This window comes from Lagopus muta, chromosome 5 (genome assembly GCF_023343835.1).
Source record: "Lagopus muta isolate bLagMut1 chromosome 5, bLagMut1 primary, whole genome shotgun sequence".
Lineage (NCBI taxonomy): Eukaryota > Metazoa > Chordata > Aves > Galliformes > Phasianidae > Lagopus > Lagopus muta.
The window spans coordinates 9280041-9306225 of NC_064437.1; the positions used below are offsets into that span (position 1 = coordinate 9280041).

At 48.2% G+C, this 26185-nt stretch overlaps 2 protein-coding genes and 3 non-coding genes across 14 annotated transcripts; 2 read left to right on the plus strand and 3 right to left on the minus strand.

Annotated features, from left to right (window-relative positions):
- Positions 1 to 851: 851 nt before the first annotated feature.
- Positions 852 to 966, plus strand: LOC125694283 (U5 spliceosomal RNA). Its single transcript, XR_007377491.1, has one exon. It is a non-coding gene; the product is annotated as a U5 spliceosomal RNA (small nuclear RNA).
- A 1797-nt stretch (positions 967 to 2763) lies between these two features.
- KIF2C (kinesin family member 2C) lies at positions 2764 to 17120 on the plus strand. 5 transcript variants are annotated; one of them, XM_048946036.1, is made up of 22 exons: positions 2766 to 2908; positions 3005 to 3099; positions 3914 to 4018; positions 4242 to 4290; positions 5882 to 5929; positions 6872 to 6991; positions 7701 to 7817; positions 8099 to 8199; positions 8327 to 8422; positions 8934 to 8988; positions 9075 to 9237; positions 9496 to 9586; positions 10065 to 10128; positions 10867 to 10958; positions 11150 to 11292; positions 12599 to 12803; positions 13258 to 13368; positions 13791 to 13858; positions 15388 to 15490; positions 15569 to 15685; positions 16051 to 16177; positions 16440 to 17120. In XM_048946036.1, exons 1-22 carry the CDS (start codon positions 2845 to 2847, stop codon positions 16517 to 16519), a joined length of 2214 nt encoding a protein of 737 aa, XP_048801993.1. In that variant the 5' UTR covers positions 2766 to 2844; the 3' UTR covers positions 16520 to 17120. The 5 variants fall into 5 exon arrangements, with proteins under 5 accessions (XP_048801996.1, XP_048801998.1, XP_048801995.1 ...); XM_048946037.1 differs by having other exon boundaries at positions 5888 to 5929; XM_048946039.1 differs by lacking the exon at positions 7701 to 7817 and having other exon boundaries at positions 2764 to 2908.
- Positions 14362 to 26031, minus strand: ARMH1 (armadillo like helical domain containing 1). 6 transcript variants are annotated; one of them, XM_048946045.1, is made up of 12 exons: positions 25963 to 26031; positions 24075 to 24298; positions 23667 to 23735; positions 23115 to 23281; positions 22321 to 22517; positions 22062 to 22146; positions 20838 to 20942; positions 20629 to 20698; positions 19214 to 19343; positions 18480 to 18557; positions 17788 to 17896; positions 14362 to 14726 (listed from the first exon to the last, which is right to left on the minus strand). In XM_048946045.1, exons 2-12 carry the CDS (start codon positions 24284 to 24286, stop codon positions 14713 to 14715), a joined length of 1236 nt encoding a protein of 411 aa, XP_048802002.1. In that variant the 5' UTR covers positions 24287 to 24298; positions 25963 to 26031; the 3' UTR covers positions 14362 to 14712. The 6 variants fall into 6 exon arrangements, with proteins under 6 accessions (XP_048802002.1, XP_048802004.1, XP_048801999.1 ...); XM_048946047.1 differs by lacking the exon at positions 25963 to 26031 and adding an exon at positions 25080 to 25146; XM_048946042.1 differs by lacking the exon at positions 25963 to 26031 and adding an exon at positions 24547 to 24624.
- Positions 21039 to 21153, minus strand: LOC125694286 (U5 spliceosomal RNA). The gene has a single exon (XR_007377494.1). It is a non-coding gene; the product is annotated as a U5 spliceosomal RNA (small nuclear RNA).
- On the minus strand, positions 21639 to 21753 carry LOC125694287 (U5 spliceosomal RNA). The gene has a single exon (XR_007377495.1). It is a non-coding gene; the product is annotated as a U5 spliceosomal RNA (small nuclear RNA).
- Positions 26032 to 26185: the final 154 nt, after the last annotated feature.

A 26185-nucleotide genomic window follows, 5' to 3' on the forward strand; every position in this document is an offset into this window, starting at 1 on the left:
AACTTTTGGAATCTCCACTTAGACCAAGCTATAGAACGGGCACAAGTGACGTGGGATTTCTGCAGGCTTCTCTTCTGCAGAGCTATCCCACTGCTGCTCAGATCCAACAGAGTGTTGTGAGGTTTTTGAATATCGTGAAATATTTGGAGGCTTCCCTCCGGTGGAGCCTCTCACCATTGCTGGTGGAAAGCAGATCAAGCACGAGTGTCGTGGGATCTTTTGAGTGTCGTGCAATTTTGGTGGCTTCTCTTCTGTGGCGCCTCCCACCGTTGTTTCGGTGGAGCGTTTTCACCATTGCAGGTGAAAAGCAGAACAAGCACAAATGCCGTGGGATCTCTGAGAGTCGTGGAATTGTTGCTGCTCCCCTTCAGTGGAGCGATCTCACTGACGCTTCATATCACAGTGAGCGTTTGGGCTGTGCTGTTCGCTGACAATGCAACGTCCCGAGTTCCGTTCAGTTTCAGCACTGCAGCCCCCATAGCATAGTGCCGCACAGCGCTCCGCAAGCAGACGCGCCCCGCCCCGCTCCCGCCGTTCAGTTTCGTTTCAATTCGGCGCCAGGCAGTACCGCCCCGCCCTGAGCGCTGGGCGCTGAGGCAATGGCGCCTCCTCATTAGCATGCGGCAAATTAGCATACAACTTATTAGCATACCCCGCGTGCAACCGGCGGACACGCGCGCCACGCCGGGTTCCGCCGATCCGCGCGTGAGCGGCCGGCGGGATCGGACGGGGCGGCGGGGAACGGGGCGGTGCGGAGCCGGGCTGTGCCGGGAGGAGCGGAGGAGGGCAGGACGCCGTGTGCTGGGGGCGGCGGGCCGGCAATGGGCACGGGGCCGGGCAGGGGTGGGGTTATACTCTGGTTTCTCTTCAGATCGTATAAATCTTTCGCCTTTTACTAAAGATTTCCGTGGAGAGGAACAAGCACGAGTGTCGTGGAATTTTTTGAGGCTCCGCTTCGGCGGAGCTATCCCTGCTGTGGTTAAGGACAGAGCAAGCACGAGTGTCGTGGGACTCCTGTAGTGTCCTGTTAGGCCGTGTTAGTGTGCTGCTGGCTAAGAGCAGCAGGAGTGGAGTGCTGTGGGAGTTTTGGAGGCTTCCCTTCCGTGTAGCGTCTCACCGTTTTGGTGAAAAGCAAACAAGCACGAGTGTCAATGGGATCTATTGAGTGTCGTGGAATTTTTGGAGGCTTCCCTCCAGTGGAGCCTCTCACCATTGCAGGTGGAAAGCAGAACAAGCACGAGTGTCATGGAATTTTGGTGGCTTCCCTTCTGTGGCACCTCTCACCATTGCTTTGGTGGAGCCTTTTCACCATCAGAGGTGAAAAGCAGAACAAGCACGAGTGTCGTGGAATTTTTGCAGGCTTCCCTTCTGTGGTGCCTCTCACCATTGCTTCGGTGGAGCCTTTTCACCATTGTAGGTGAAAAGCAGAACAAACACGAATGTCGTGGGAATCTCTGAGTGTCGTGGAATTTTTGAAGGATTCCCTCCAGTGGAGCCTTTTCACCATTACAGGTGAAAAGCAGAACAAACACGAATGTCGTGGGAATCTCTGAGTGTCGTGGAATTTTTGCAGGTTTCCCTCCAGTGGAGCCTCTCACCATTGCAGGTGGAAAGCAGAACAAGCACGAATGTCGTGGGAATCTCTGAGTGTCGTGGAATTTCTCAGGCTTCCCTTCAGCAGAGCTATCCCTGCTGTGGTTAATAACAGAACAAGCACGAGTGTCGTGGCATTTCTGAGTGTCGTGGAATTTTGGAGGCTTCCCTTCGGTGGAGCCTCTCACCATTGCAGGTGGAAAGCAGAACAATCACGAGAGTCATGGAATTTTGGTGGCTTCCCTTCTGTGGTGCCTCTCACCATTCCTTCAGTGGAGCCTTTTCACCATTGTAGGTGAAAAGCAAAACAAGCACGAATGTCATGGGAATCTCTGAGTGTCGTGGAATTTCTCAGGCTTCCCTTCAGCAGAGCTATCCCTGCTGTGGTTAATAACAGAACAAGCACGAGTGTCGTGGAACTTCTGGAGTCTCCACTTAGCCTGAGCTACAGAATGAGCACGAGTGCCGTGGGATTGAGGCTTCCCTTCGGCAGAGCTATCCCACTGCTGCTTACATACAACAAGCACGAGTGTTGTGGCATTTCTGAGTGTCGTGGAATTTTGGAGGCTTCCCTTCTGTGGTGCCTCTCACCATTGCTTCGGTGGAGCCTCTCACCATTGCAGGTGAAAAGCAGAACAAACACGAATGTCGTGGGAATTTTTGAGTGTCGTGGAATTTTTGGAGGCTTCCCTCCAGTGGAGCCTCTCACCATTGCAGGTGGAAAGCAGAACAAGCACGAGTGTCGTGGAATTTTGGTGGCTTCCCTTCTGTGGTGCCTCTCACTATTGCTTCGATGGGGCCTTTTCACCATTGTAGGTGAAAAGCAGAACAAACACGAATGTCTTGGGAAATTCTGAGTGTCGTGGAATAGTCTGAGGCTTCACTTCGGCGGCGCCATCCCTCTGCTGGTCAGTAAGAGAACAAAGAATGCCGTGAGGCTCCTTGCTCTCTATAGCGCTGCCCGCTTCCCGGCGCAGCTCAGACTGGCGGACAACGCCCCCCTCCGTCCCACCCGGCGGCGTTTGCGCACGCGCGCTGCCGCCCTTTCGCTCTGAACCGCACTTCCCGGCCCGCACCGCGCTGCCGCAGCCCCTCCTCCCTCGCTGCGACTGCCGCCCCCCCACGCGCAAGGCAGGCTGGGACTCGTGGTCCCCCCGCCGCGTTTTCCCGGTAGGCCCCGCGGCGCGCGGCGTTTAAACGAGCGGCCGTTGCCCGTCCGCGCGTGCCGCCGCCGGGACGGAGCGCCGCGCCATGGATCCGCGGCTTTACCGCCACATTTGTCCCGGGCGCGTCGTCAACATTCAGCGCAGCCACGGTGAGCAGCAGAGCGAGGCTCCGGGGCGGGCGGGGGTCTCTGCCGCGGGATCGGGCGGCGGCGTTCGCGGCTACTTCCCGACTTTCCTCCTTTCAGGTCTGATCCACAAAGCGACGGTGAAGACGGTGGAAGTGCAGCAGCGCTCCGTGTCGGTGGAGTGGTACGAGGCGGGCGTCGTCAAGGGCAAGGAGGTGAGGGCTGCGCGCCGGCCGGCGTATCCGCGGGTTTGCGGCACGCGGCCCCGTGTCGCCAGGCGGGCGCTGGTCACGGCCTGCCTCCAGGGCCTCCTGCGCGCCGCGGTGCCCTGCTCCCTCACGCCGCTGCTCAGGTGGGCGCGTTCCGTGCCGGCCGCCGCGATCGCGCTGCTATTTTTGCACAAGAGTCCTTCGGGGTTGGAGCAGCTGAAACGAGAGGGCCGGGGCCCTCAGCGCTGCCCCGGGCGCTATGGAACGCTGCGCATTGTGATGGGGCGGGCGGGATCTGTGCGGGCTCGCCGGATTGTGGCTGTGCTGGGTGGGGCGGGCGGGAGGCACAGCTGGGTCTGCATGGACTCACTTGGGGCTGTCGCTGAGAATGCAGTTGCGTTGGCTTGTGGATTAAATGCTGAACCCTTCATTTCCCCGGGTCTAAGTAGCTCTTTGAAGTTTATTTCAGTAAGCGCAGTCACCTCTTAATGCTCTGCTAGCACAGAAGTCACTGAGATTTACTAAGATTAGCTGTAAGAGATTAAAAGCTCTTGATGTGCTTTGCCTATCTTTTGTGCTCACAGAGCTCTTCTATGGCACCTGCAGAGCTGCACAGTGCTTGGCAGATGAGGGTAAATGGCATAACCAGCACATTTCTTCTAGTGCAGCTGCATGTCGGCTACTCAAATAGAATCACAACTGTTTTCTTGCCCTTAAGGGCAATTTTAACGTTTGGCAAGCAGTGATTCAGGTTTATTTGCCTGTCCTGAAAATCAACATTAATAAAAGGAAATGTCAAATCTTCTCTTTGCTCTTGCAGATTGAGATTGATGATGTGATAACATTAAATCCAGAGTTAGCAGAAGACCTACCTACTGCAGAAGTGAAAGAGAACCTTCCTTTGCAAGAGAATGTGACGGTGCAGGTAAGTGCTTTAGCCTCTCCAGTTAGTAATGTGACCACAGCACACTTAAAACCAGGCCTTGTTATAAATAATACTGCTGGTCTTACAAGTTGGAGACATCTGACTTTGTGTTCTGTATCACAGACATTAATCAGAAATCCTTGCTGCATTAATGCTGTTCTGTAGTGCTGTTCTTTGTGTTCCTGGCTTATTCTGGTTTTTAATAGCTCTCATTGTTTTCCAGAAACAGAAGCGTAGATCAACTCTTTCAAAAATCCCTGCTCCACGGGAAGGTGAGAAAATGTTGTTCTGTTCCATCCCTGTGAAACGCTGGTCTTCCACTGTGGCCATGGTATTCCATTTTAGTGCAGCACAAGGCTGCTCGTTCAGGCAGTGCTAAAAACAGCATACCAGTTTGTACCAACGCTTCACGCGCCTGAGTGCAGGACCTTGCCAACCAATTGCTCTCCTGTTCCTGTAAGCTGGGATTTTCTTATGCTACCCTTTTCTGCAGCATTGTTGTAGTTATTCTTTGACGTGGCTTTAAACGTTGCTAGGAAGTTCCTGCTGCTGTGAGGTTTAAAGTTTTGGATGTAGCTTTGCAAACAGAGAAGTAAAGCGGCAGTTATTATGCCAGAAAGGTGTCAAAATGACAACGGAAAGTGCAAGAAATAGCAGTACCAAATGGCATCTGCTCTTCAAACGGTCCCCATGGGCAGCAACTGTTCCTGGAGACATTTCAGACTAGGCAGCTGAAGTGCTAGCTGGTGTGCCTTAGCTCAATGATTTTTGTCTGTACAGTTTTCTGAGCAAAGACAGGTGAGAAAAAGTGAAAGTGCAGGGCTCCTAAGGAATTAATTTTCTTGAGGGGTTGGGAGTTAGGAGATTCATGTGTTTTTCACCTTTTTAGGTAGCTCTTGTTTTTGAGTTGCAAGTGACAGTGTTACAGGTCTATTTATAATACAGTTGACTGCAGATTAACGTCATAGCTGGCCAAAACTTTTGCTTTTCTATGAATGGCTGCATTTGTCTGGTCTTCTGGCTGTATACAATGCAAGAGAAGGGAAATTAATATTGGAAATCAACTGTACAAATCCCTTTGTACCTGAGAGAGAGGAGCAGTCCAAGAAACTCAGTCAAAAGTTGTTCTGTACTAAGCATGCTGATGTTTCTCAAATGCAGAGAATTCTCCATAGATCTTGTGAATGTGGTAAAGTAGTGATTATCTCTAGAAAAATCAGTTAATGGACAGCCAGCTGGAAAAATAAAGGTGTTTGAATTCAGACACTGACTGACTGGGGGGAGGGGGGCAAATGGCCTCACAGAGGTTGCTGCTTTCCTGATGTATAAAATCTAATTACAAATGTGAAGTGTTTGTTGCCTTTGCTTCTGGCACAGTCTTGTCCCTGATGACTGCTCAGAGTGCTGGAGGGCAGCAATTGATCAGTCATCAAATATTATCTATATTATAGTTGCACTACATGAGTGTCAGGAAGTAAGTCTCATAGCAAACTCTGTGCTGCATCAATTAGGAAGCTAATGTTGACTTCGGGAGTCAGTCCTTAGACTAAACAAATCAAAGATCAGAAGGTGTCTGTCTCCTCATTAAAGGGAGAGAAGCAGCGCTTTTAGGATGAACTTGAAAACAGATCTAAGTTCTGTGAAGCAGTCAGAATTTTAGAAGATGCTGTATATTCTCTGTACAGAAATGACTTGAATCCAAACCACTGAAGTGGAGCAAATCCTCTGGCAGGTATGCCTGTCCAGGAGCACTGTTACAAGTGCTGAGTTTGTGATGAAATCAGGTCTGGGCACGTTTGACAAAAGGAAATGGAATAACGTACCATCAGAGTATAATGAAACTGATTCTTCTTGTTCTTAAAGTTGCAGCAGTGACATCTAATGTCTCTGCACCTGAGCAGAAGATTGCAGGTAAAAATTCTAACACATGAGCACTGAATTTCATGTGCACAATTGTAAGGAATTTGATCCAGAATTGAAGTTGAGATTTGTTTCACATTAAGTATTATTTCCTTTGAAATCATAGTGATTGATTCTGGGTAAATTCCTGTGATTGCTGGAGGTTAGTTCTGGTTTTCATAGCACACTTCTATTTTTCATACCAGATTTGCTTCTTTACAAATCTATCCCTTCCCTAGGAAGCTCTGCAAGTGGTTTATTCTCAATCAGTGAACAAAACCTTAGGTAGTCTCCATCTCCACATGCTTTGAAAAGGCACTTTGTGAAGATTTCATACTGTGACTGTGTGGAGTCCTTTAGCTGAAATTAGTGTGATTAAGCTGCCACTCCACTGTGGCACCCCGTGCTCTCTGTACTGGGTTTGGGTTTGTGATGGTTTGATCCAGCCCTTGACCAGTTTTATCTTTGGATGTGGAAAAAATGATTTTTGTCCTGGCTTTCCTAGATAACTCGATCTGTAGTCTGTAAAGCAAAATTAGTGGTACAGCCTTGGATAAATTCATTTTGAGCAGCTGCCAGATTGCAGTTCTGCTGTCACCATCAGTTAATTTGTAGCCTGCAGATGTGAAGCTTCAGAGGATTTTTCCATTTGTCTGTGATGTAACTACCTCCTTCCTAGGTCTTAAGATTTGGAACAGCCACGTTAGTGAATCCCTAGTGATATCTGAGAAGAAATTCACTGAAGCTGCAAATCTGGAATGAACTGTTTGTTTTTCTGTGGTGGTCATTTCTCACCCACCTATCTTTCCAGCACTGCTTCATCCTAGACTTTGCTAATGTCTCAAATTTGGGAACAGTCTCTTTAATCACAGCCTGCACATCTGAATGCACAATTATTTTCAAATGCCTGAGTGTCTGATATGCGGCGCTGACCTTGAATTTCTGTTTCCAAAGCTGTGCGGGGCCGTTCTAGGATGTCTGTCATCACAGAATCTCAGCACAACCTCCAGGAAAATGAGATGGGAGTGGATCCCTGTACTTCTACACAAATAAGAAACAACTTGGCAGTTCCTGGTGAGTACAGAAAGAACTTAGGGAATTGCTGATATGAAGCAACGTGCTTTGTATGTATTGAATTAAGTAAACTACCTATCTAGGAACAGGAGCAGCCTCTACCCTTTCACATATAAAGCAAGAGGGGGAGGTCCAATGCTATGTAAATATCTGGGGCTTCTGCTTGAAGGAGTTATCAAAGGACATGGGAAACAGTGTTGTTGAAGAACAATGTGCTTCCTTAACCAGACAGCTGCAGCAGGTCTTGTGTTTTAATGTGGTACCTGCTTAACAGCACCAAGTAGCATTCACAGGGCGAGCAGGAAGCAAAGTGCCTTAGTACTCACACCAGGCTCTGACTACACTGGTAGGAGTTCTACATATGCTGGTTGAGTAAAGCAAGAACTTGAGCCTGCTTGAGTTACTGTGAAACTGTAGTTCTCTCTCTCAATGAGACCTTCTCCATGAATAGTGGTGCACGTGCCTCATGAATTAAGATATTCAAATAAGAGGTTTGATATTAACTTCTTGCCTAGCTGATGTGGCATTGATTTGTAGCTTTGAATAAAATCTGGATTTAAAAATAATTATTTGCATGCAAGCTTGTTCTCTGAACCAATCCACAATCAGAGCAGAGGAATACTTGAGGTCTGTAAGACTTCACAAATAACAAATAGTTCTTAATCTTTGGGTTCTACTTATTGTCTTTTGGTCTGGCTTCTCTCTGCAGCTGGCCAAACCAGGGCTAGTAAGCTGCGCTGTGGTCCAGAAAATGTGCTTCCAAATGGGAATGGCATTACAGAGGATAATCTGCCTTCTGCTAGAATAAGCTCTTCACAGAGCCCAGGTACCAGGGAGCAGTGGGGTACCAGGGAGCAGTGGCTAAGAACTGGTTCACCAGTCAGTGGTGCATTGCTGTGCTACTTGGTCTGCTCCTAGGCTAGCACTTTGAAAAGGTGCCTTTGGCAGTAAGACTGGATGTCTGAAGTATTTGTATGATAAATGTGGAATTCTATCACAGCGATATCTCCTTAGAAATTCTGCCCTTAGAGTAACAGGGCAGTATAAAATGTGTTTAAAACATAGGGTGAAATTTTAATTAAAGCAAACGCTTTCATTTTTATCTAGTTCGAAGAAAATCTAACATTGTGAAAGAGATGGAGAAGATGAAAAACAAGAGAGAAGAGAAGAGGGCTCAACTTAGTGAAATCAGGATAAAACGTGCACAGGTAGTACTGTTCCAGAAAGGAGATGCTATAGGGTAGCATATCGTGGCAGTTAAAACCAAAATGTATTCATATATATATAGCTATAACGGGCTGATTACCTTTGTCTGATTTTGTCTTTTACATGCAGGAAATTGACAGCAATTGTCCAAACTGGGAGTTTGCACGGATGATCAGGGAATTCAGAGCAACGTTAGACTGCCAGCCAATATCCCTGTCTGACCCAGTAAGGAAACATTGAGGCCACTGACTGCAGCACAGACCATTTGACTTATTTATTTTGTACTGAGGATTTTAGCATATGAGCAAATCAGTGCATCACAGCTCCTGGGAAATCCTGAGCATGTTGTGATCCTGAGGCACCTGGCAGTAAATGTGAGGTCACTAACCTGTCCAATGTAGGATAAGCTGCAGTAGTAATATCAGATCTTGCTGGACAGCTGGCCAGCAACTGAATGTTACTGATCCTAGTACAGAATGTTTGGGATACTTCAGCATAGGAGCATTTCTGCAAGATATGTTGAGTATGCTACTCAAAGGCAAGCTGCTCATAGTGTTCCCTCTGTGCTTGATGGACTTCAAGACCTACTTTACTGCATGAGTCGTACTCTGCCTCAGCACCTCTCAGAAATTACTCAGTGCATGTGAAAGTTGATGTGAGGAAGCATGAAATTTTTCTCTGTAACTCTAAGTAGTGAAACAGGAACATAATTACTTGTTTTCCTATTTTTTCTTAGATAGAAGAACATAGAATTTGTGTGTGTGTTAGGAAGCGCCCTCTGAATAAACAAGGTGAGCGTGCTGGCGAAGCAGCCCTGTTCTGGAGCTGTTTGATATGGCTTATTCATGTTAAAACTGAGTCTCTTTTCTGTCAACAGAAATTAACAAAAAGGAATGTGATGTGATTACTGTTCCAAGCAAGTGTGTCCTTCTGGTGCACGAGCCAAAGCAGAAAGTGGACCTAACAAAATACCTTGAAACCCAAACATTTAGATTTGACTTTTCATTTGATGAAAGTGCTTCTAATGAAATGGTGTACAGGTAATGCTTTCTTCTCACTGGAACAATAAGAAGTGTTGAGCTACAGGTGGGTGTCAGCCTGGCTTAAACTAAACTGCTACCTGAAATAAATAGGAAATTCCTTTCTGGAGGAAACCAAACAACTAAAAAGTCTAACACAGTTTTTGCATGGCCTTGCTAACTATCTAAGGATTTGCTTTTATTTGCTTCTGTAGGAAAGCTGATAAAGCAGGATGTGAAATGCTTGCCTTAACTGTCTCTTATCTTCTGAATATCCAGGTTCACTGCTAGGCCTCTTGTTCAGACCATTTTTGAGGGTGGAAAGGCAACATGTTTTGCATATGGTCAGACGGGCAGTGGCAAGACGCATGTAAGTTTGTTTGGTTTTTTTTTTTCCCCTCCAAAGAATCATTTTATAGCTTTAGATAATGTATGTTGAAGCTCTTTGTCATGGGATTATACAAGGAACTTGGGTCTTGAGGGTTTTGTCATTAAACTGTTAATAGTTTTAGTTGTTAATCCTCCTTTTCTGTAGCTTTAAGTATTTCTTCTGAAGTTGTGAGGAAAATCATGTCTTTCTCCTCCTGGAGGAACAACTCCTTTGAACTCTAACGCAGCGGCCAGCACTCCAGAACCTTACAGGCATTTAACTGACACTTTGCATGGTCCAAATCTCCTCTCTAAACTGACAGGGAAACAGCAAATAACTTCACTGTACTGCTGTAATCATCTCATTCACATCAGACCATGTACATGATAACTTCCTAGTACGTCCTTGGGATTAAAATCAGGTTGCCTGCCTTGCTTTTGAGCTGCACTTTACTTCTGATGGCTTTTTCTTTTAATAGACTATGGGTGGAGACTTCTCTGGGAGAGCGCAGAACGCCTCAAAAGGCATATATGCTTTTGCATGTAAGTTGATTCTTAAGATATGAAAATCAAACTTGTGCATGCTTTTCCTAAATAGATATGCTTTGTTTTTACAGGATTATTTAAAATGTCTCTGGTAAAAGATGCATAGAGTACTTAAGTTCTGATTCATAAGTGGGGCTGTTTAAACAGCAGGAGGTGCAGGAAGCAGGTTGCTCATAAGCCCCTCCTTGATGTAATGCCTAGAAAGTGTCACAAACTGCTTGTTCTGAGTTCTACTTTTCTTATAGAAAGGCGTATTGTGAAACTGTCAGTGCAGCAGGTCGGTTAAGTTCAACCAAAGGGCCAACTGTTCTGGTATATCATCTCCAGCAGCATGCAAGTGCTGTCTAGGTTCTCTGCAGGAAGCATTTCAAACAAATGCTTGGCTTTTGCAGGCCTGTCCAAAGCAATAACAGGTCTTGATGTTCCCCATGTCAGGGGGATGTGTGTGCAGCTTTTACTTACGCTGATCTTCGTAGACCAGCATGAGTTGCTGTCTGCAGGTAATGTTAGCAGTAGAAGCATCCATATCCCTGTTTTCGGTTTCTGGATGACAGTGCTGCTGAAACTGGTTTTCAGATGGTAGCACGTCACTAATTGTTTCATTAGAATTTGCTTAGGATGGCTGTCATTAAGCTGCTAGTCACTGCTTTATGGCTAGTGATAATCAGCAATAGTTCAACAGCAACTAGGACATGTTTTAAGCTAGTTAACTAAGTTCCTGTCTTCCTTCCCCAGCACAAGATGTCTTCTTTCTTCTAAGCCAGCCCAGGTACAGGAGTCAGGACCTGGAAGTCTATGTGACTTTCTTTGAAATATATAATGGAAAGGTAAGACTTCTTGTTTTCTTTTAATCCTGGCCTGATTCTGGCTGTATGTTTTACATGTGGCTGAATTAAATATACTTTTTTTTTGTATCTGTTAAGCCTCTGTTCAATGTGATGTTCTCTGTAAAGCCAGTACAGGCTACCTGCAAGGAGTCTTTGTTCATATTTGCCTCAATCTTATTGCCTGAATATAGGTGTTTGATCTCTTGAATAAGAAGGCAAAGCTTCGAGTCCTGGAGGATGGCAAGCAGCAGGTTCAGGTTGTTGGTCTGCAAGAGAAACAAGTCAGCTGTGCTGAAGATGTCATCAGAATGATTGAGATGGGCAGCGCTTGCAGGTTTGATGCCTTAAAACAATAAGAAAGCAATCGTGTCTTGTACTCTGTGTCTGCAAAAAGTGATGCTTGTAGCTGGTGTTTGGATTTCAAACAAGTAGCCTGTTGTTCCCAGTAGCAGACAGGCACTGTCTCTGCACCTCTGCACGAAAACAAGGGGATTACATAGTGCCTACTAGTAGGCATGGATTTAGTCTTTCTTCCATAGTGGCCACATGTTCACGCATCTCCAGAAGAAAGGAAATATTTGCATCAGAGCAGCCTTTCCCTTATGTCACATCTAGGAAGCAGGCAGACTCCAGTTTAGAAGTATCAGCTAGTATACTGGAGCTTAAGTTGCTCCCTGAGAGTGTGTGAGATCAAGGAAGAGCAGCTGGCATCAAGCTGTAGTTGCAAAAGTGCTTAGGATTAACTGCAGGCCAGATGAGCTGTTCTGATAGCAGCAAAAAGGCTACGTGTCATTTGAAGATCTCTAGGAAGTCCTTGATAGGAGTTGCTGTAGGCTTGGATGCTCAATTTGGCAGGCCTGGCTGCAGACTATGACTGGAGCATTGCTACCACTGCACTGGTACGTCTTTAATTAGGGGCTGAGTTCTGTATTAACAAGTCCTAGCTGTCTAATAAGATATACCTGCTATGGAAATATTACTTGGCCGAGAACTTCTTGGCAGCTGTATTACATTGCATGTGCAGATATGTGCATCCTGAAAGCTCCACTAATGCTCTGCTGTGCATCCTTTTTTGGGTGATGTTTCAGCCAGGAACTGTTTAATGCTTCAGCCTCCTGCCTCCCTCAACAATATTTCAGGGCAACCCCCTTCCCTGTTCACCTGCGAGCAGAGATGTGGGAGGGACTACAAACCTGCCAGCCCTCTTAGGGAACAAATGGTAGTGAAAGTCACAGTGAGGTTTATGGTATGGCAGACTCAATCCCTAGCAGTGACAGGCAGGAACAGTTGCACAGCAGAGGCTAAGCAGCAAGCCTGCTTGGCTGGAGAGAGGGATTTACAATGACTGCAGTGTGCTAGCACAGCTAATGTTTAGTGGCAGGAAAATGCTGGGCTGAAGGTATTTCTTCCAGCTCTGAATGTGTATGAGGTGTTAGCAGTCAAAGTTATTCTTATGTAGGCTGTCTGAGTTGAGCTGGGCAGCATGGTAACAGAAGTGATTCCATGATTCATGCAAACCTGAGGTACTGTTGTGTGGGTTGAAGAACTTAATTAAATGGCTGCAGGCCTTCTTTAATGCTGTTGGGACCTTTGAATTTCCAGTGATGCAGCTCTGACACTTGTTTGCATCTTTGCTGTAGGACATCTGGGCAGACTTTTGCAAATGCCAGCTCTTCACGGTCACATGCCTGCTTCCAAATCATACTACGTCAGAGAGGGAAATTGGTTGGCAAATTTTCCTTGGTGGATTTGGCAGGAAATGAGAGAGGTGCAGACACATCTAGTGCTGATCGACAGACACGAATGGAAGGTGCAGAAATCAATAAAAGCTTGCTGGCCTTGAAGGTGAGCTATAGCTCAGAGAGCAAATGGTGCTAATCAACACGGGATTTTGTTTGACTTTGAGGTAATCTACTCTGTTTCTTTCCAGTGCAAGGGAAAAGAATAGCCAAAAGGATCTCAGTTTTGTATTTTAATAACCCTGTAAATTAATGTATTATACTTGCTCTTAGTATGTGTCCAGGAAAGCAGTACAGTTGCATAGTCTCGTCAAGTCTAACACTGTCACAGCCATTTGAAGCTTCGTTCAAGTTGTCTTGTTTTTGTGTTTCTGTTGTTTTCTATATATGATGGCATGTGGTGTCTGTGGTGGTCAGATATGTGGAGTGTACTTACAAGGCTAGGAAGCACATGGAGAGCAATAGGGATGATTCTTCTCCAGCCTGCTGGTGGCTGTAGTTTGCAGAGCTGCTTAAAAAGGGATACAGATACTACGCTCACAAAACTTGTCTTTTCTTAGGAATGTATCAGAGCTTTAGGCCAGAACAAATCTCACACTCCTTTCCGTGAAAGCAAGTTGACCCAGGTGCTGAGGGACTCTTTCATAGGAACCAACTCAAGGACCTGCATGGTAAGTATGTTTGTGATACAGTTAAACCCACTCACTGTTTGCAAGTGTTGCAATTCGACCAGGTAGCTGCAAGCTCCTCTTCTAGGATGGAATTTTGGTGTCAAATCTGCAGTGAACTCTGCTCCAGTCTCAGTAGGAAGAAGGCAGCACAAGTCATTTTCATACAGTGGATCTGCAGTAGTGCGTGGTGTGCTTTCAAAGCACACCTAATTCCTGGGAAGGTGCAGCACCACGGGTGCACAAGAAGTCAGTGGAAAACAGACTTTTCTCTGCTCCATAGGAGCCGTACAGAAAAACATACGTGGCCATGTCTCAACTCTGACCCTTTTCCCTAACGTGTCCCAGCTGCCTGCTGAGATCTGCAGGGCCAAGAGCTTGAGCAAAAGGCAGACATGGAACTCACTGTGGCTTTCTGTTTGCAGATAGCAATGATTTCTCCAGGCATGAGTTCATGCGAGTACACCTTAAACACACTGAGATACGCTGACAGGTATGACTTTCTGACTTAAGGGTTCTACTATTACTGCAGAATATGTTTTGACTGTCCTTCCTTCAGAGGAAGAGTGTCTCATGGTAGACTTCAAACTGCCCTGTTTTTCGTAGGAAGTATACCCTGTTGGCAGTGTCCTGAGTGGTGACCTCCACCCATAGTGTGCATTAAGAATATGGCTGCTGTACTACGTTCCCTGACATAACCCTACAGATTATGCACAACACCACTAGGTGTTTACTGTGGACTTTAATATGAGCTAGTAGGGTATGACACAACTTGAATGAAATCTAAAGAACCCAGAGAACTCAGGTGCTTGGTAGCAGATGGTGGGAGTGTGAATTTGAATGCTCCGTGGTTGGTCTTGGGCACCTGTAAGACAGATCTGCAGGAACAGATCTCTAGAGTTCCCTGGGGGTCTTGCTGAACCCTGGAATACCTGTGAAGAGCAGCCTTTACATCTCCAGTGAAATGATGAGTGAAAAAGGATAGGCAGACTCTGGTTGCAGAGAAAGCAGTTTGTATTTTGAATGTCAGTACAACAGCTAAAGAAACAGCTAAAGCCTTCCCTCTTTCACCAGGATCAGTGGTATTTGAATTTTTCCTTGCTGATGCTGTGTTGCATGGCTCTGTACAGTGGCTGCAGAGTCTGTGACTTTTGTCCTATGTTAACAAGATAAAACTTGCGTACTTCAGACCTTGTAGCTTTCATTTATGTCACAAAAGGCCTCTTGGTCCCCTCCTTAGCAGGAAAACACTCAAGAGAAAAGTCTGAACATTCAGCAGCACAATGAATCTTCAGAGGTTTGGTTCAGGCTCAGGATTGAAGTTGCTTTTTTTCTTTTGGTGGACAGTCATTCCTGATCACCTGAAAGCACAAGACAAAACAAAGCATCTGACTTGCCCACTTGCACTGTGCTTTGCTTGCTCCCATTGGTTTCACTGCTGGTGCACAAGGCAAATTCAGGCCACTGGATAGGGAATAGGTAGGCTAAAACTCACTGAAAATACAAAGCTGATACTGGTAAGTGGGATGAAGTGCCTAGCTGATGCTTGACACCTGGCTCCATGTCATCAGCCATGACTTTTGTCCTTGTTACAAAATAAGGACTCTCCTTTTTATGGAGAGTCTTTTTTTTTTTTTTTTTTTTCTTTGAGGCAGGGAAGGAAACCACCTTACTCCTGTTGTTTCCATACTAAGTCCTCTTAGTTGATTGTGACAGACCAAGCTGACGTGTCTGTGAAAGGCTTTACTGGCACTTGGTACTGTGCATTCAGCACTTCTCTCCAGGAGAGGTCCTAGCTTGATATGGCTACACTGGATGTGCAGACAAACATCTTTCATCTTTCTTTCTCACAGCCCTTTGGAGTTTCTATGTGAGCTTGTTCCAGGTGTGACAATGTTTGGAATTTCTTTTAATAAAGCCAAATGCTTTTTGCTGGGCACTGATGAATTACAGCAGCTGCCTTGTGATACCACAGCCCTGAAATTGCTGAAAGATTCTAAGTGGCAAATATTCTTGTTGCAGGGTGAAAGAGATCAGTCCTCATAATGGAGGTGGCGAAACACAGAATCAAATGGAGATTGAGGAAACAGAAATGAGGGAAGAAAGCTCAGGTCTTCGACGCAGCGTATGTGTGTGCAGTGGGCTGAAAAGATCTCAAAGCTGGAAACAACTTGCTGTTCTTACTTAAGCTGTTTTCTTGCAGCTGTCCAAGGATGAGGAGGAAGATCTCTGTCCCCACCTGTTTAATTTCCGTGAAGCTATGAGTCAAATTGGTGAACGGGAGGAGAAGGTTGTAGAACAGCTTCGAGAACTGAGACAGGTAAAGAGGGAAGCCCAGCTCACGATGCTTTGACATGTTGACAGCAGCTTGCTTTGTCTGAACCTAGTGCTGCTGGGTAGGCCGTGGGCTGTAATTAAATGGTATTACATTTTCCTTACTGCTGTGTTTTGTTTTGTTTTTTCCCCTGTGGTTTCTTGCCCAACAGGTAAAACTGGGGAATTCTGGTGCTTGTGACCAGCCAGTCCCTGTTTCTTCCACCTAGCAACTTCCATCTGCTGCTAATGAGCACAGACTGACAAAGTTGTCTGTAGAAGCTCAGCTTGGTTGCTTTGGTGTGCCAGATACATTGAAACTTGACTTTCTAGAAAATCAGTTTCTTACTGTGTTCATTCTTGTAAACACAGAAAATGACAACTGAACTTGACTACCTCCTGGGAATCACAGAACAACCAGACTATGACCTTGAGACATTTGTGAGCAGAGCTAAGTACTTCATAGAAGAGAGCTCAAGAAACTTTCTTAGTGCCAGAGGTATGTTAATGCTTCTCGAGGTAGTGTCTACTCAGGAGGTGTGTTCTTAATCTGCACTTCCACTAATCTTTTTTTTTAACTCTGAAGTAACACCAGCCTGTATCTTATACCTCTGGTCACTCTCCTAGATCACCAGGCTGGACTGGTCTTACTGTCTGCATTTTCAGAGTAAAAATCTTCAGCTGAACTGCTGAGTGGAGCAGTTGGGCCAGGAGTTCAGTTTTCAGATCAGTAACCCTGTCATTCCTCTCTTCCTTTACAGAAACACTGGATGCTCTGGAAGTAGCCATGCAACTAGAGGAGCAAGCCAGCAAGAAGATAAGAAAGCAGAGGCATCAGTAAATACAGCAAAACCTGGTTTGCAAACAATCTTCTGTATGTCTTGGACGTTTGTCAGTGGTTTGTGTAACTACTACTAAGTGCAGTAGGGTGCCTGAGAGAAGCAAACATTGCAGCCTATCTCTCTTCATGTCTTGTATCGGGTACTCTGTAGAGACTCTGCTGGAAAGCCCCCCTTCAAGGCCTGGGGGAGGAGGGCTGAGAGTCTGCTAGATATGTTTCATATCTGGTCCTTTATTAATGACAATGGACTTCTATTAGAGAAGTAGACGCACATACAACTTTCTAATGTACATGTAATTTTTGATTCCAGATGTGCTTGAAAACACTGCAGAACTTTTTCTAGGAAGAAAATGGACTATATGTAATGGTTTAAAAAAGATAATCAGTATTTTACGATGTTTTTTCAATTAAATAAATGTTCCTGTATTTAATTAACTTCAACCTTAAAACATTTCTTGCTGATGTTTGCTAAAGTCTTACCAGTCCCTGCAGACTGTCTAGTGCTGTAGAGGTACCCTAATTTCTTAGTAGATTTTTGAAGTCTTTACACTTGTAATGTTTGCATAAAAATAATTTAAAATAAATGTTCTCTTTTAATTGAGATCCTGTGGCGTAGAACTTCCCAAGGGGGGGAAAAGGGCCTCTAAACAAGCCTCCTCTACTTCAGTAGAGCTCAATATGTTTCAGGGAGTGGATCAGCTCTTACAGCAGCAGGCAGGTAACACCCTGTCACTCCCTCCCACCTAAGTAGTTTAGTTGGGCTTCAGGAGTGGCCCAGAATGTTAATTCATGTACTAGTCAACGTGTTGCATAAGAAGCCATGTTCAGCAGTCCATCAAAGCCTGTATTCAAGGGCAGAAGAGTAAAGCTGCTACTGGCTCAGCTATAGCAATTCGGGATCCATGACCCTTGTGTGTGTGGCCTGGTCCAGATAGCCCCACACATCTTATTCTCTGGAGGTGAGCAGGTAGAGGGGCCAGGATGGAGGATAGACAAATAGGAGATAGGTGATGCTGATGGGTGCCTCTTATTTGTTCACTGTAGGGGTTATCTCCAGAAGGACAAAATCACCCCAAGAACTCCAGTGTGTAGACATACAAATACCAGAGTACACAAAGACCAATCTATCATTACTCACTATTGCCCTGGACCCCAGCCCTGGTCTCCTGGCTGCCTTCTACCACAGACTATTCCCTTTAATTTCAGAGGGAGATACTAGTCCAAAACAACCGGGGCTTTTAAGTGACTGAGGCCAGTTCTATGCCTACCTTCTGCAGATTGCATCTTTGTCATGTCTTTGGGGCTGTCCACTAGATTGGAGGCCAATTCTTCAGCCTGGACTGGATCTATTTTTGTGTACCAGGTCTCAGGACAGTCCTGGAAGAGGCAGCAATAGTGTTAGGTTATCTTGCAGTACCTGGTGCAGCATACTAAGACAGCAGCACAGTGAGCGAAATGGCTGTTGGGCCCTACTGAGCTTAAATTAAAGCTGCTGTTTCTGGTGTTACTACTCTTAGCTATGCCTAGTTTTGATCAGAGGTAGCTTGTGGTGAAACGGGGGACCTGGGTGCAATGAAAAAAGTGCTGTCTCTGCTCTTCTCTGGACCTACTTTGGCTTAGTGCTCTGTATCACCACTCCAGGAGCTAGAGGCAAGAGGGCCCAGATTTTGCAGGAACTTGAGTCACCTCTTGTCACATTCTGACAGAGATCTTGCTGTTGCAGAAGTTCTTCAGGTGTCTGAGATCCATCCTTGCTCTCTTCAGGGTTTGAACTAGAGAAATGATCTTTTTGAGCACAGCCTGAAGGTGAAAACTTCTCCAAAGGGGGCTTGGTTCATTTCTGTGCTCTTACTCAAGACAGGATTTTTTTCTCTATGAGGAGTACAGTCCCTACCCCTCTGCAAAACAGATCAAGCTCTTCTAGTGCCACTGATGAACTCTGTTAGGGAGGCATGCTTACCTTAAAGAGCTGGAACAGCATGTGTCCTACTGCCTTCCTTACATGCTCCTCCACAGAGGGGTATGTGCGGACAAAGTACTGCAATGGAACAGAGTTAGTGAATGGGGATAAGGGATGTGCATGTGTGTATGGAGGTAGAACTCTGTGTACAGGAACTTGTTGGTCCTTGCTCTGAGCCCTACCTAATTCCACTCCGCTGTCTTCTCAGGTGAACAGCATACTGACCCTCTGCATTACCAGACAGGTCACTCTGAGTAGGCTGATTCTCAGCTGTCCCTCGTTCTGTGCCTTTCCCACTGCTCACAGTATGGACCTTCCTCTTCCTAGTCATCACAGATCTGTGCTGAGGCAGCCAAAGCTCTTTAAGCAGCACCAGCAGGACAAAGTAACCTGCTTATAATTCTGTACTAGTGTCTAGATCCAGGGAAACTACCTTGGTTGCCAGCCCTCAGGGCAAGATGCAGAGTAGAACAGGTGTGTGAGGGTGAACACTGGCTTCCCAGTACCCTCTTTGTGGTAGCTGGCAGGAGAAAGGCAAACAGAACAAGTAGTACAGCTATTTCCAGAATGAAGTGCTACTCCTGCCTTTGTGAAGTCTGTCTGCTGTGCTCAGAAACAAACAAAAACCTCACTAAAACAGTGCATGGAGCATTTCTGTTCAAGTGTTCTGGAAAGAGACCGCATGCTATGATGTCATCTGTCTGTACGCTGTGATTGCATACCATCACACTCACCTCCAGGGAGATGCTGGCATTTCTCTGGCTGAGTGGATAATCCAGGTTCCCCACTGCAACCATCAGGCCGTGCACCACTTTTAGCTGGATCAGCTCTTCAGCCACTTCTGCTGACTCCTTGGCTAATACGCTGCAATAAGACAGGCCATCAGCCTCTACCCTGTGCAGGGGAAGGGGCACATAATAAATTGAGCCTGGCCCTCTTGGTACAGATCTGGCGTGATCCCCATGGAAGCATCAATGGACAGAAGACAGAATCTCAAACATCTGACTGACTATGCATTGTCAATCACTTAGTGGTTTTTCTGCTTGTTTGTTTTTGGCTGAGAAACAGTTATTACGTTATTGGTAGGAGCTTCCTGGTGCATTATAAATTCTAGAAAGCTTCCTGCATGAATGTGAAGAACTCAGGGCTCAAAGCAGAACCACCACCAATGTCACTGCTTTTGAGACTATGTCCCTGTACCCAGTAAACTCATCTGCTTTTGTAGAAATGTTCTCATAGCACTATCTTGTGGACACTGCAGGAAATTCATAATAAATGCATAGACTTTAGCACAAGCAGCCAAATGTAAGGATTCTGTGGTCAATCACAGGTACTACATTCTTCCATTGGGTGGCTGAGGTCTCTGTGCCAGAGACTCACTGCCTCCGATCAAAATTTTTTTCCTAAAATCTGACCTAAATCCCCCTCTTTTAGCTTAAAGCCATTCCTCCTTGTTCTATCACTATCACGCTGTGTAAAAAGATGGTACTCCTCCTACTTGTAAGCTCCCTTTGAGCACTGGAAGGCTGTGATTGTGTCCCTGGAGCCTCCAGGGTAAACAAGCCCAGTTCCCTCAACCTTTCTTCTTAAAAGAGGTGCTCCATCTTTGTGTCCTCCTCTAGACCCGATCCAACAGCTCCGCACCCCTCCTGTGCTGGGGGCCCCAGGCCTGGACACAGTGCTCCAGATGGGGCCTCACAAGGGCAGAGCAGAGGGGGATGGTCCCCTCCTCCTTCCTGCTGCCACCCCTGTTGATGCAGCCTGGGGTACAGCTGGCCTTCCAGCATGCAGGAGCACAGTGCTGGCTCATGTCCTGCTTCCTGTCCATCAGGACCCCCAAGCCCTTCTCTGCTGGGCTGTGCTCAAGGAGTCTGCACGTGTATCTGGGATTGCCCTGACCCAAGTACAAAACCCTGCACTTGGCACTGCTGAACCTCGGCAGGTTCTCACGTGCCCACTGTTGAGTCTGTCCAGCTCCCTCTGGCTGACTTTCCTCCCCTTTATTATGTCAACTGCACCACTCAGCCTGGTGTCATCAGCGAACCGCGGAGGGTGCATTTGATCCTGCTATACGCCTCCAACTCAAAGGAAGATGTTTCTCTGCCTCCCCCCCGCACGCTCCTGTGGGTTTTACTCCAGTTTTTCTTACCCGACGGCTTTAGCAGCAGCTGCCTGCTGAACGTGGGCCGGCATCGGCTCCCTCGGGCGCAGCGTTGGGTCTGCAGGAGGAAGACGAGGAAAGTGAGAACGATGCTTTGACACATTTATAAGACGCGAGAAGGGAGGGCAGGCCGTACGACGCCACAGCACAGCCCGCACAGCGCGGGCCGCCGCGGCCTGCCGTAGCACGGCTTTTACCTTTGGCGCGCGCTTTGCTCCGGGGCGGGGTCAGCAGCGCCACCAGGCCGGGCAGCAGGGCGGGCGGGGCGCGGCGGGCCGCGAGGGCGAGCAGCAGCTGTGCGCCTGGTGGGACATAGGCGGCTGTGAGCGCCAACGCGGGGCGACGCTGGCGCCGAACAACGCCCCTAAGTTCGCTCTGTCGTTAACCACAGCAGGGATAGCTCCGCCGAAGCGGAGCCTCAAAAAATTCCACGACACTCGTGCTTGTTCCTCTCCACGGAAATCTTTAGTAAAAGGCGAAAGATTTATACGATCTGAAGAGAAACCAGAGTATAACCCCTCCTCTTCCCGGCCCCGTGCCCACTGCCCGCCCGCCTCCCTGAGCACACGGCGACCCGCTCTGCTCCGCCCGGTTGCACAGCTTGGCGCCGCGCCGCGCCGCACCGCACCGCACCGTCAGTCCTCGGCGGCCGATCACGCGTGGGGCGGCGGAGCCCGGCGGGACGCACGGGACCGCGCGCTGCACGCTGGGTATGCTAACGAGCTGTATGCTAATAGCATGCGCCACGCCCCCCCACGCTCATATGAGGACGGTGCCTCGTCCCGCCGAACGGAACGGCGGGGGCGGGCCCACAGCGCGGCGCGGGTGGGACTCAGAGTGTGCCGGGGAGCGGTACGGGCGGGCGGGCTGGCAGCACGGAACTGCGCTAATGAGGCTGAGAAGCAGAAGGTGAAACAAAGTCGGAACGTCCCAGCAGCAACGGAAGCTCCCGCAGCGCACTCACAACCCTTTGTTCTGTCGTTAACCACAGCAGGGATAGCTCCGCCGAAGCGGAGCCTCAAAAAATTCCACGACACTCGTGCTTGTTCCTCTCCACGGAAATCTTTAGTAAAAGGCGAAAGATTTATACGATCTGAAGAGAAACCAGAGTATAACTCAGCCCTCTCGCGGCCCTCATCCCCCTGCCCGCCCGCCTCTCTCAGCGCACGGCGATCTCCTCCTGTCCCGCTCTCTTCTCCTCCTCTCCCGGCCCCGCGCTCTCCCGCATCACTCCCGGCTCCGCAAAGCCCCGCGTTGCCCGGGGGAGCGGCGGCGCAGCACAGGGCTGTCGGGGTCGCGCCGCCGCGGTGCACGCTGGATATACAAATCGGACGCATGTTAATGAGCCGCAGGCTAACGACCGCCTACGGAGCCCCGCGCGGGGCGGCCCTCCCCCCACCAGGCCGTGGGACGGCTCGTACCTTCGTACTGCACCTCGGGGTGCGCCGAGCCCAGCACTGCCAGCAGCGGCGCCACTACAGCCGAGGGCGTCTCTCCCATCAGCTCCTGCGGGACAAGGGCGGGTGGTGGGGGGCCAGTTCGCGCAGTGCTCCCCGCTGTCCCCACATAGGCAGCCCTAACTAGTGCTGGGAATGGGGCCAGGCCTTTCTCTCTGGCATAACTGTAGGCTTCCCAACTCCCGGGGGCACAAGGGAGGCACCCTTTGCCCCCACCACTCACCTGCATGCTGTGCAGTGCCTGCAGAGCCAGCTGCTGGGCACGGGGAGAGCCGCGTGGCAACACTGCCAGCAGCCCGCTGTACACTTGGTTCTGGTACTTGGGGTTGCCGCGGCCCAGAGAGGCCAGCAAGATCTGCACCTCCTCCTGAGCCTCTGCTGAGCTGCAGGTGGCCAGCAGCTCAGCAAGGGATCGCACACCTGCATGGAGAAAAAGGCGCTAAGTCGCGTGCCAGCAGCACTGCTAAGGGTCCCTCTGCTGCTCCACCTCTCTTGGAGAAAGCTGTGACAGCAGGTATCACCCTATAGCCACCGGCAACGTGAGCCATAATCCCAACTACAGGGCGATAAATGGTGTTTGGCTTCCACAATACAGGAGTAAAAAAAAAAGAATAGGAAAAATTATTCTACTGTTCTTTCAAAAGATACGTGCCACAAAAGCCTCAGCCTCCAGCGGGGAAGGCTGGGAAGGTTTGCAGTAGGCAACTGTGGGTAAGAATAGAAACTGCTGTGTGATTTTTGCTGTAGCAGTTGTGAGCAGTGGGACAGCAATAGGGCATCAAAAGAAATGACTGTAAAGAAAGTGAGCTCATTAAAAACGGAGCAGCAGATGAAATATGACTGCTCAACAATAGCTGAGCTCTGAGCTCCCTCCAGTCAGCCCAACAGCTGCAGCAATCTGCTGTCCGGCAGCAGAAGAAGGAGTGGCTTGGTGCTGCAAGCAGCCCTGGGACCAGAGGTCAGGGAGAACAGCCTCACCTGAATCAGGAAAAAAGCACAGGTGGACACACTGCCTACCGTAGCTTTCACAAATGAGCTCCTTGTACTTCCTGCCAGCGTCTGCAATGAGCTGAAGCAGCTTTACAGACTCCCTTTTGTCCTCTTCTTTCAGGTGGTTCAGCCCTAGTATTTCCAGGAGCATCAAGACACCTCCGGTCTCCAGAAATTCAATAATGTATCTGCGTCTGCACAGATGGAGGAACAAAGCCAAAAACGTCACCTGCTTTGGAGCACATCTTCCTGAGCGAGCACACCTCGCTGTAGCAGTGCGATGGCACCTGCACACTGAACACGAGGCACCTGAGGCTCAGCTGGGACAGAGCTTCACCTGTGTACACCTACAGCTGTACCCCGTGCTCGTTTCAGATGTTAAACCACAGGCACAGAAAACCCCATCTCTGCACTCAGGCTTCCAGCGTGCTCTTTCCACACTGTGCCAATGACCCAGTGGTTCTGGATGTGGGCAAGCTGTGGATTTGGATTTGAGAGCATCTTATAGCAAGCCACAACCCCATTGCCTGCATGCTGCTTCCCCACAGCACCTCTCAGGCAGTGACATTCTGTACTCACCCGCTTGCAGCAGATAAGAAGATGCCAATGGACTTGAGCAGCTTGTTGATGCACGTGCTGTACATGTAGCTGTTTGATAAGGCTAAGGAGAGAATTACAGACTGCCTCAGTGTTCCCCAGGCAACTCTGGCAATGTAGGGGTCTGAACCTGGGCTTTGTTAGAGGGAGCATGGACCTTCCTCTCAAAGGCATGCAGGGGTTCCTGATTCCAGGTTCCTAATTCTAGGTCCCTGAGAGACAGGCTATGTGACTTTAGTTCCATTTTCAGATAGTTTTTTTTTTCCTTCCCTGCAGCTGGATTTTTATACAGAAGCTTATTCTTTATACAGTTTTTTTTTTTTTTAGTAGAGACCTTTCCCTTCCTCTCCATCCCATTACCATGTGCCACCTTCGGCTTTCCAAGGAAACAGATACGTCATCCTCAGCCATGCTGCCAGGCGAGCCAGAAACAAGCTGGCTCCCTGGGAGAACTCCAGCTCCAGCTCTGGTTCTGTCTTGCCATTATTGCTTCTAATGAAGTTGTCTAGGATGTGGCTTCGAGCAACTTTGTGAGCTTTGTCCCATTCTTGCAGGAAAATCATGAGCTTCCTGATGGCCTCCTGCTCTTTGGCAGACGTCATGACCTCTTCTGCCTGGATAAAAATGAGAAAGAAGTTTAATAAAGGCCTTAAAAGTAGGAAAAAAAAAATCTGTATTAAGGAACTACCATCATATTGAATATCTCTGGAATTCTAGCCATTAATTATGTCTCATTTTCCTTTATACTCATACATTCTCTTTTCTGCTGTGTTAATACAGTCCCTTTGATGTTACTAATTCTCCCCTCTTTGGTTTCTTGCTAGCTTCACAACAAGAACACTACCTCTCATATCTGACCTACCCAAAAGTAAGTAGGGTGACATGAGGGCACAGATGGGTGTGGATTCATGGGGAGTGACAGGGTCAATGGTCAATGCCTGGTAGTGCAGCGTGGCTCTCCTGTGAGTGCACTGAGCTGTTTGAACTGGGCCTAAATCCACTCCAGCAGGACGTGCTTGACCTTGGCAAAGGGAGAGTGCCTGGGGACCTTCGGCACGGTGGACTTTAGCTCTGTTTTGTTGTCGTCTAATTTCTACGTGCTCATTCTGAGATTTCCATGGTGCATCATGAAAAAGCTATGAATATCTGAATTAATAAGAGCTTTGTGGAAGAAAGCAGGAGATCCAGAAACACCCCTTGTCTGCACTGCCTTCAATCCCATAAAGCAGTCTGCACTTTACCAAATTACTTTGCCACACTTTTATTTCAGTATGAAATCCCCCCCAGCCCACCCTGCCCAACGTGAGCATGCACTCAGCGGGGGCTGACATCCCCATGATACGCACCCAAAATATCTTTCTACTGCTGTTACCAGGAGCTGCCTGAAAACAGTACCTGAGAGGTGGAAATGCATCTCGGCCGTGGGAAACAAACAAATAAAGACTTCAGAAAGTTGGCTAAGGGGACTGAGAACTATGATGAGATGAAATCTCATTTGGGAATTAACGGCCTGTGCTCTGCAAAGAGCCCGTGTCCTTGGCAGGGCGTTCTCAGGATCTCCTTTGCGGGGAAGCAGGTTGAAAATAAATCCATTTTCCCAAAATAGTTGTGATTGAAAGTGTTATTAGCCATAACAAATGTTAGTGCTGACAGGAGAATGGCCTGCTGGGGGCCTCTGGTGAAACAGTCAAGTGAAAGTCATATTTCACATTACTGCAAGCATTTTCCTGTGATTTACAGAATATTTGTGAAACGTTACTTGCAAAGCACATGATTGATATGGAGAGAACAGCCAGCGAGCAGAGGGAGCCTGCGTTTCACAGGGACCGTCTGCACGAAATTTACAGTCCCATAAAGAGCTGCTCTGTCCTCGGCAGAGATCTTGTTAAGAGAACTTTACAGCCTGAGACGTCCCCAAATTGATTCTAAATTAAGGCTTCTATATTTATGTTGGAGAAGCCGCCGGTATAACGCTGTCCTATTCGAAAGCCGCGCTCACGGCCGCTATTCAGAAATAGCAGCACCGTCCTGAGGACGCGAGGGCGGCGGCGGCACGAAGGGCTGCCCGTTAGGGCACGGCAAAGGAGAACGAGCTCAGGAAGGACGGCACCGGTGTGCTGGAGGTGCTGTGGTCCATCAGTCCTGGCTGCTGCCGTAACAGCCCCTGCCCACATAATACTCCTTCATTCCGTGCTACAACGCATCCTGAAAACATTTTGACGGTCGCCGCCCCGCAGTCCGCCCGCCCCACGGCCCCTCACGGCCCCGAGGCCCTCACCTTCCCGTGATGGGCGGGCACCCGCCGAATAACCGACACCTAGTCCAGCCAATCCTCGCACTCCACGGCCTCCTATCGGACCAATAGAAGGGAGCTTTCTCGCCCGGTAGGCGGGACGCCCGACCCACCGCTGTTGCTAAGGGCGCGTTGCCACGGAAGTGGGAGGCGGGGAGGGGAGGGGAAGAAGGATGACGCGAGGGAGGTGCTTTTCCTTCCTATTGGC

Coding starts and splice junctions, on each gene's coding strand:
- KIF2C (XM_048946036.1), top strand. CDS start 2,845: ATGGATCCGCGGCTTTACCGCCACATTTGTCCCGGGCGCGTCGTCAAC. Junction 4,291..5,881: donor AATCCCTGCTCCACGGGAAG/GTGAGAAAATGT, acceptor TTGTTCTTAAAG/TTGCAGCAGTGACATCTAAT. Junction 5,930..6,871: donor ACCTGAGCAGAAGATTGCAG/GTAAAAATTCTA, acceptor CTGTTTCCAAAG/CTGTGCGGGGCCGTTCTAGG.
- ARMH1 (XM_048946042.1), bottom strand. CDS start 24,594: ATGAATCCACACCCATCTGTGCCCTCATGTCACCCTACTTACTTTTGG. Junction 24,299..24,546: donor GTCACCCTACTTACTTTTGG/GTAGGTCAGATA, acceptor ATTTTTATCCAG/GCAGAAGAGGTCATGACGTC. Junction 23,736..24,074: donor TGGCTGAGGATGACGTATCT/GTTTCCTTGGAA, acceptor CTTATCAAACAG/CTACATGTACAGCACGTGCA.